The sequence below is a fragment of the Phragmites australis genome, chromosome 2, assembly GCF_958298935.1.
Source record: "Phragmites australis chromosome 2, lpPhrAust1.1, whole genome shotgun sequence".
Taxonomy (NCBI): Eukaryota; Viridiplantae; Streptophyta; class Magnoliopsida; order Poales; family Poaceae; genus Phragmites; species Phragmites australis.
The window spans coordinates 47,550,398-47,559,489 of record NC_084922.1 but is presented as its reverse complement, the minus strand read 5'-3'; the positions used below and the strand labels follow the sequence as shown (position 1 = coordinate 47,559,489).

The 9,092-nt window shown below is 50.6% G+C and overlaps 1 protein-coding gene across 1 annotated transcript; it reads right to left on the bottom strand.

Annotated features, from left to right (window-relative positions):
- Positions 1 to 3,605: 3,605 nt before the first annotated feature.
- On the bottom strand, positions 3,606 to 7,087 carry LOC133909367 (protein IQ-DOMAIN 13-like). The gene is made up of 6 exons (XM_062351768.1): positions 6,838 to 7,087; positions 6,268 to 6,396; positions 5,421 to 5,963; positions 5,095 to 5,316; positions 4,898 to 5,017; positions 3,606 to 4,351 (listed from the first exon to the last, which is right to left on the bottom strand). Exons 2-6 carry the CDS (start codon positions 6,340 to 6,342, stop codon positions 3,722 to 3,724), a joined length of 1,590 nt encoding a protein of 529 aa, XP_062207752.1. The 5' UTR covers positions 6,343 to 6,396; positions 6,838 to 7,087; the 3' UTR covers positions 3,606 to 3,721.
- Between the last annotated feature and the right edge of the window lie 2,005 nt (positions 7,088 to 9,092).

Sequence of the window (9,092 nt, the reverse complement as noted above, 5' to 3'; positions counted from 1 at the left end):
GTCTTCCAGACCCGGGGACGCGTCCTCTTTGCCCGCGCCGCCTGCTTCTTCTCGCCTGCGTCGCCCGCCGACGCCTCCCGCCTCCCCTCTGCGCTCCCCCTCCAGCTCCGCTTCCTTCCCACCGTGGGAGTGCCGCGCGCCGCACAACTGCCCTCGCCCACAGTGATGCAGCCGCCGCATTCGTCCGCAGTTTTGCCGACGCTTTGCTTCTCCCCGCATCGCTGTTCAACCCGAAACGGGCTCTGCTGGAGACGGTAGCCGCACGCCAAACGGCCCGTATCCGACGTGGATTCCGCTCCCGGCCCGGATACGGGGTCCGCTGGAGTCGGCCTTAGCTAGCTACTGGAATGCAATATGAAGCTCACCACAAGGCTAACCAAGACGAGGGCTGCATTCATGGCGTTCCTGAGGCGGAGGCCAAACCACGCGTGGTGCTTGTCCGCGTGCGCGCACGAGCGCATCCTAGGCTCCACCGCGTGGCGCCACACACAGAGGCGGAACAACACGACATACGCGTCCTCATCGGGCGGCTCCACGAAGGACTCGAGGAGCCAGAGCGCCTGCGTGAGATGGCCACAGGAGCAGAGCGCCCGCAACGACGCGCTCGAGTCTGCGGATGAGGTGGAAGCTACGGCCGATATGATGGCGTGCGGGGCGGTGCTGCCGGTGGGAAAGCAGGGTCGCCGATCATTGTGGAGGAAGGCCGACGAGGACGAAGGGAAGTCGGCGGTCGTTGACGAAGTGTGGTGGCGATTTCCCGAAACGGCGTGGCAAGTCTTCTCGACTCAGCTGCTTCGGGTCCCGCCCACGATGTTCTAGGTCGACGGCTTCGGTGCAAGGCCGCAATCCATGGCGGTGGTGAGGCAGCCCCACACAGCAACGAGCTTCACCTGTCCTTGCACGTGCGTGTGCCCAGGTCAGCGGCGGCAGAGGAGCAGCGTGTGGTAGAGAGAGAGAGATGGAATCATGGAAGGCGTTGCCGGATTTGGATGGAATAGGATGCTGCTTACTCTTTTGCTCTCGTGTGGAATAGAAAGAGAGGAAGGAGCTCTGATTCATGGTGCTAGATTTGGATTGGGGAGAAGCACGGTGGATTGAACTAAAGGATATGGCGGAGATGGGTCTGTAGAGTGGAGATGGTTGTGGATTTGGGAGCAGGCGTGAGGGAGAAGGAAGGAGATGGTGGCGACGTGCTCATGTGCTTTGGTGAGGAGAAAGAACGGGGGGGGGGGGGGGGGGGTTGCGTGAGGGAGATGAACAAGAAGAGAGTGGTGGTTGCTGAGAAATGGTTGAGGATGAGGACAGCATATAGGAGGCGACATGGCCGTTGTCCTTGGCTGATGACGAGCACAGGAGCGGAATGGCGAGGAGGACGACATGCAAAGCTTCCTGTGCCATTCTCGTATGACTGTTGGTTGATTTGAGTTGCGCCTAAACAAAGAAAACAGGTTAGGAAGGGAGAATATGGCCTGCAAAGTAAGCATCTATTTTTAGTTAAGAAAATTTTCATTTTTTAAACCTAATTAGATAGGCTCTAAATTTTTTACTAAAAGTTACTAAAATATACATGCCATAAAGTGTATCTGATTAATTTTTTTAATTTTTTTGGTTAAACCGATTTTTCTCAAAATTCAAAACAAGATGCTAGGCATAAAGAAACATGATTTTTGATGCATAGAAAAACTCAAGAAAATAGAAGAAAGAAAATCTCAAATAAATCAATCATCACAGATTGAACACACCAGATGAATTATGAAAGAATCCAATTTATACTCTAAAATTTTAAAGAAATTTGATCTCTTAGAAATTAAACGTGTAGTCTCACATTAACAACAATTAATTATATCAAAAACTACTACCTAGTATTTTGGGATGTTATAATTCAGATGGCAGCAGAATACATGACTGAAAAACGATCGATGACAACAATGTTCCAAGGGTTATCAACTTGGTAAAATATTACAAAGAGTACTTTTATCTTTTCGAAAGATGCAAAGAGTACTTTTATCATAGTAAAAGTTAGACATTAGGACGTGATAGATAATTTGGATCATTATGGGTAGATGACACTGTAACCTTTCGATGAAATAATAGTATTAGTACGTGTAGAGCAAGGTCAGCTCCGAGCGGTTTTAAGTTCCACAACAAGCGAGCGGTTGCACGAAAAATCTTCTCCTCTTGCGCAGCAAGAAAGACATTCTTCCCCTCTTCTGCCCTCCGGCCACTAGAACTAACTGCAACGCCATCGACGATGTCGCCAGCAAGCAGATCACCGAAATAGTGGTCCACACCAATCTCCCTGCGCTCCTCGGTCATGCCTTCCTACGTGCACCACCATAATGGAGCAACCCAACCCAACTCAGATGGAAGGGGACGTAAAGACCTAGGAAGAGGAGGAGAGTCCATCACTTACGTGGCAAAGTAGCAACCGCCATCTAGGTCAGAGCTAGGCGCGAGTAGGGGAGACGCCGACGCCTCCTGCGAGGAGGAGAGGCGTGCACGAGCCCGTGGAATGGGAAAAATCATCTCATGGGGGATGTTTTGTTTTTGCCCCAGTGGCAGGACAAGCTAGAGTGGCGCGACGGGTGGGGGTGGCGAATCAACGACGATAGCATGAGAGCGAAGAAGCGGTGAGGTGGCACGTGAGACTCCCTCTAAAAGCAATGACTTGGCTTGAGCATGAGCATTGGCGGTGGCCCAAAGCAGATCTCGACGGCGGAGCCCCAAGGGGCGGAACTGTGGCTATGGAGGGCGGTGAAGAGGGAGGCATGGAGGAGGTCGAGGCTGAGGTGAAGGGCACCGATGAGGAGGCAAGGAGGAGGATGATGTTGTGGTGTGGGCAGCGCTGTGACGGGGGTGGGGGAAGGAGGAAGGATAGAGTTTCTTGGAGGCTTGGAGCACGGGGGTTGAAGGGATCGAGGTGTGTTGTAGGCGTGGGCAAGGTGGGGGGCAAAACGTGGAGAGGGCAGTACATAGAGGCAAAACATATGTGGATGCATGAAGGATTCAGGAAGCATACATGTTTTTTAAATAATAGAGATAATGAAAGTACACATCACAGTGTCTTCCCTAATAAGACGTCCATGATGCCAGGGGCGGAGCTAGGTTATGGCGTGTGGGTGCACATGCACCCCTTCCTATCCAAAAATACTATTAAAATTAGCTCTAATAAACAGTAAATTACTGTAGCTCCGATGAACATTAAAGAGCCATGCACCCCCTCTCTCCGACGCTGGCTTCACCCCTGCATGATGCACGTATCTGTTACACAAACGTCACCTAAAAGAACGGATATAAATCGGCCTTATGAGATAAATAAAGAAAACTAAAACTCAACATGCAAACACATGCATTCATTAATCCATCCTACAATGGTGGCATAAAAGCTGCCTGATTTCACTCTTCGAGCGCCATCACGGAACATCTTTGTACACGATGGATGTGTACACTGGTGGAATTCTAAATGATAGTTGTTGGCATGCACAGACGCATGCACTCGATCGTTGTGTTTACTCGCAGCATCACAACCACTAGCCCCTCAAAAATCGAGAAGGGCTCGAGACAAAGGAACCACACGTAACCACGACGAACCACCAAACACAAAGATACAAACCCACATCAAACCACACGAGCAAATCACATTACACGTACAACCATGAAATGTTACACCGAATCCCAAGCACAAATGCTTCGAAAGAAGAATAATGCAACCGACACGGCGCTACTTGAAAGGCCTCCTGCCGAGCCCGGTCGGCATGGACACTGTGGAGTCCACGCTTAGGCTGCTGATCGACCGTGTCGACCGGTGCCGCCCGCCGGCCATCGACGTCACCGGCGTGCCCACCCGCGACGATGACTGCTCGTCGCCGCCCTTCCAGAACGGGCTCTTGGTCCAGCCCCCGATGCTCTGGCCCAACCCGAACGAGAACCTAGGCTTCTCCTGTGCTGCCTTCTGCTGCAGCTGCTGCAAGTGCGCCCGCGCCCTCGCCTTCGCGGAGGCCGACATTGTGGGCGTCATGTAGTTGGGCATGGCCCTGAACGCTGGGCAGCTCGTCAGGCTCTCGTCGTCGCGGATGCTCCCCACGTGGCTCGACGGCGGCGGGGCTCCCTTGACGGTCCTCATGGGCCCAGCCTTGGAGTAGGACGATATCATTGACCGGGCCGGAGTCGTTACTGCTGATGTCATCTCGCGGTGCACCATGGATGGAACAGGCCTAGGCTTGATGGGCTCGACAGGGCGATAGGCCTCGGGTTCATGGCGGCGATCCATGGGTGTCCACCACCAGGGGCTTCGGCCCGCCTGCAGGTCCGCCAGGATCGCGTGCGCTACCATCGGTGTCGCCTTCAACAGCTGTGCACCAAAAGGACAACAAACAAACAGCGCGCCAGTCAGTGCGTGAGATGATAAATGAAGCGAAAATCTCAATTCGAACATTTTCAAAATCTTTTTAGAATTTGACCATTTTCAAAATCTTTTTTTTTTACACATGCATCTATGAGAAACAATGCTTAAAAATAGTCCATTTTTAGAATGCCTGTAGGGGTTTCCCCTTACAGATTATAAACTATCAATCTAGAGCATCTAGCCAACGTTATGATTATTGACGATATTGTTAAATAGCGTGGTGACGTGACAATTGGTATTGTCATATTCAACCACGTTGTTATAGCTGTCACGTATAATCTTGCAAGTCCAATACAGAAGATCATACGTGACAGTTAGTGAAATGTTGTGTTATTCAACCACGGCGTCAACCGTTAAATATCACAACACCGTGCAAAAGGATTTATTTTCATAAATTATTTTCTCATACGTCTATTTGTAAAATATGTTTTCAGAAATGGTCAAGATGTAAAAGTTCCACCTGGGTAACTTGGGTCATGTGTGTTGCAGTACCTGATGCGAGTAGGCGTAGGCGAGGGCTCTCTCGCGCTTGATCACGGCCTCCACTCTCCGCTTCGTCCGGGCGTCCGCCTCCGCCGGCGTGAGCAGGCTGTCGTCCCATACGCTGCCATCCTGCATGCGTTGCGCCGAGAGTTTTGTGTCACTTTGTCGTGCGCGAAGCTGAAGTGATCGAGTGGGGTCTCACTCACCTGGGACCTGGCGCGCCACCTGCCGTCCCTGAGCACGGCGCCGTGGTGCTGCCGGTTGCGCCGCTCCATGGCCTCCACGCGGCTGGCACGCACCTGCGCCTGCACGCGCACCAGCGTTTGCATGCACCGCATCGCCTTCGCCGTCTGCCGCCGCACGCTCGCGCACCGCACCACGCCCTGCAGCCGGATCAGGCCGCGCAGCGACCGGTAGTTCCGCCGCGCCTGCAGCCACCATACCACACAACGCAAACGTACGCGACGTCACAACCAACCAACATCGATAGCAGCGACCGAACCAGTGCGAGTAGTCAAAGCGATGGACTTGCCATGAAGCCCCGGAACGCGGCCTGGATCGCGACGGCCGCGGCGCGCGCGCGGTCCGGCGGCGCGGCGCGCTGCCTCGCCGTGCGGTGCCGCCTCGGCTGCTGGCGCCACTCGGTCTCGGCTCTGCTCCGCTGCTGCTGCTGCTCCCTGTCATGGTCGAACCTCCTGATCAGCGGGGGCGGGGACGGAGGAGGCAGCGGGAGCACCACGGCGGTTGGCTTGTCGTCGCCGCGCTCCCGTTCCCGCTCATGCGCCGTCACCGGCGGCGGCAGCGTAGCAGCAGCAGAGGTGACGGTGGTGATGGGCCTGGCGGGCGTGACCTGGTACTGCGCCCTGGTGGCGGCGTAGTACTGGCGCTGCTGCTGCTCCATCTCCGCGTCGCCGAGGATTTTCTCGATGCTGCTCGGCTCGCGGTACAGCGGGATGTTCATCAGCGCGCCCGCCGCCGGCTCCGCGTGCGGTCGCGCCCGCCCGAAGCCTCCCCATCGCTTCTTCTCCCTCGCGTGCCCGTGCTGCGGCAGGTATTGCGTTACCAGCTTATGCACCTGCACGCCATTGATCGATCTCACCTGTCAGCTACGATAACTATGTCTACTCCACATGCGCATACAGTTTGCAGTAGTTGCTTCCGGGCAAAGGCTGAATTTCGGCAATCAATCAACTTCCAATTTAAGTATATTTTCTGTTATAAAATCTTTGTTAGTTGCAAATGGTTCAACCACTTGATTTCTGTCATCTGGTTCCCCTTGGTGGGCATGATGACAAATCTTCGGAGGCATAGGCCGGGATATGTTTTATACTCCATCATCTAAGAACACATAGCACTAGGAGTTTTGAGTAGTAACTTACATTTGTGGGCTTGTCCTTGGGGCTTGAGGTGAAGGCCTTCTTGAGTGCAGCGAACCAGCTTCCCTTCTTGCCCATCTCCTTAACATTTCTCCCTTCCACGGTCCTTCAGTATTTCTTCCTGCCACGGTCCTGCGTGATTCCATTAAAAACGGCAAACGAGTAAAAAAAAAGATTGATGTTTTGTTCCGATGGCATGTTTGTTTGTTGAGAAAAACATCCCAGTGTTGAGTGATTGTGACTTGCGACCAATCAGAAAGGATTGGAGGCATTTGTCTGAATATTTAAGAAATTGAATTGGGGTATGCGTGTATCTTGTGAATTAACTGAAGTACCAGGATTTCTAATGCATTTACAGTGTACGAGCAACTTCAAAACAAGAGAATAACTCCACAGGGACGATGAACATGGAGCACTCACGTTTAAACTTAAGATTCAGAAAATTTGTACGGCTAAATAATCTTGGTATGTTTCCTGAAAACTCTGCATATTCACAGTGCAACACAACATGGCAGAGGCCATCTTATTCGCAGACATGGTAATGGAAGAAGGACGTGAGGCGCATGTGCATACCTTGTTTATTTTTCCAGTGCCTCTCCAAGGTATTGCTTACACTTCAACAGAGTTGCAACATTCTACTCCCAGTCCCCTTATGCTCTGCTAGCCTCAAGAGCTGATGAAATCTCTGCATCCATTCTGCGTCTACTTGAGACAAGCTTTGGAACCACATCGGTCCATCGCCTTTTCCTTCGAACTCCTTTCAATTGCGAGAGGGTGTCTTATAGATTTCTTTGTGGATTGGTGGTGAAGGGGAGTGCCCACTTTCCCACTCAGTGACACCCAACCAACATTGCTTGATCGGCAAGCCTCAAAAGGCAGCATTTTCCAGCAGGGAGGACTTGAGGAGCTCTGTTTTGGTTTTGCCTTGCCTTTGTACTTCAAACATGTCTTTTTGAGACCTCTGCCAAGTGTATGATGTACACTTGTACAGCATTACTTGAGCATCCATTCTGTAGGGCTACAACCTGATTGATTGACAGAATATCCTATATAGCATGTATGTTTCATTATCACTGGTCTACTGAAATATGAGTAAATACAAGTGGTTGGATTCTTTTTTTTTCCATGCTCCACTTGGTTCATGAAGATCAACATGTTACCATAGCAGAAGTCCTGAGATCAATACTTGGGGTAGTGTTACGTGATGAGCCTGAACTCTGAGCTTCAGATTAAATTCATGGTCAGTAAGACAGATGTGTGCTTACCTTCATCTAATAGTCCCTGTTCAGCAGTTATTCTGTGAGTCAACCACTGCATCAAACTCAACCCTAAAAATTAAAATTAAAAACCATGCTTTTTGAGGGGTAATAAGTATGCTAATGATTCATTGCAAGGTTCTGTGGTTTTTTAACATGGGCAATGATGCTGTCATGATCGTGCTGGTTGTTGGTTAAATCGTAAGCTGATCCGCAACTAATCTATGCTGGAGTAGCTATCAGCCAGTGATTTGGAAACTCCATGCCGATGTCATTGCTCTCACTTGCTTGAGAATGAATCCTCTGGGCCAGCATGACGATTCACTTCCAACTGTCATCCTGACTAGCATTTTGTCAATGAAGTTACCATCAACAACAAGCATCTCTTTGGGACACTTCCAGACAATGCAGCTTCTCTGAAACTGAAACGGATGGTTTTACCTTTTTACCACTGCTTCTGAGGTGTCTCAGTAACTGTCAAAACTAACCAAATTGAAGAGCGACAACAATTATCTACTTTATCCATCGATCGATCGTTGCTATGAGTGGAACGTGTTGTAAAAGAAGGGGAAATGAATGGGATTGAGTGGCTTAAGCACGGAGGAGACTGAAATTGAGTCTTGCTTGCAAGGTACTCCAAGGACCAAATGGAGCTTAACATCTCCGAGAGAGAGGTGTAGTTGGGTCTGTAGTCGAAATCAGGGAGTGGCTTAGTGCTGGGAGTTGCTCCTAACAACGCATGTAGGCCACATCCAAGGCCCTCATTGTCAATTCTGTCTTCATCTCGCAACTATTTGGTTCCTGTTGGATCTGTCACCTCCAACGTTGCTTGTAGTACATCGCCCCTGTTTGGAATAAACTAGGCACCTTTCTGCTTGCTTCTAAAAATTGATTGTTCAACCGATTGTGCACTTTAATTTCAGTTTGCATATCTTTAATGTACAAAGTGCTTTCCTACGTAGATTTTAAGCGCACTTTCTTACCAAGTTAACGTGTTGAACATGTGGCATGCAGATAGCTGATTGTTAATTTTACCTGAAGCACTTAAATGCAGAGCAACTGCCTTAATTTTAAGTCCGTTAGGTACAGCTCATGCAGGTCAAGTTAACTTGTTGTAGTTTTCTCACACCTAACACTAAGGTTTAAGGATTGTGTGCTTCTCAGTTCGTCGATCGACACATAGTCTAAGAGCTGTCGGTGAGCAGGGATCAAGTTCCAATTGCAGCATTGCAAGGAACTAGAACATTGCAGAAGAGAAACCGGCGTGTGCTCGCCAGGCTGGGGCAATCGAGAGAACAACTGAACATACACACTACACAGGCTTGGCATGGATGCAAAGCAAGTCCAGGCTTCCCCATGTGCACGCACGCCGCGAGCACATGAAGTGATCGATTCGGACTCCGTCAATGGCCTTTCACTGCTTCGGTTGCAGGTGATCACAACGCGGCCTCTGAGAGTAGGGCTATGGTCGACACATACACTCAGTGGCAGATGCAGAGGAACCATGTAGTGGACTCATCCACCTGTCTCTCCCTTTTCTTGTACCTCTTCCTTCTCTTTCGCCTTTTCCGC

Coding starts and splice junctions, on each gene's coding strand:
- LOC133909367 (XM_062351768.1), bottom strand. CDS start 6,342: ATGGGCAAGAAGGGAAGCTGGTTCGCTGCACTCAAGAAGGCCTTCACC. Junction 5,317..5,420: donor CCGCGTTCCGGGGCTTCATG/GCAAGTCCATCG, acceptor TGGTGGCTGCAG/GCGCGGCGGAACTACCGGTC. Junction 5,018..5,094: donor GGTGGCGCGCCAGGTCCCAG/GTGAGTGAGACC, acceptor CAACGCATGCAG/GATGGCAGCGTATGGGACGA.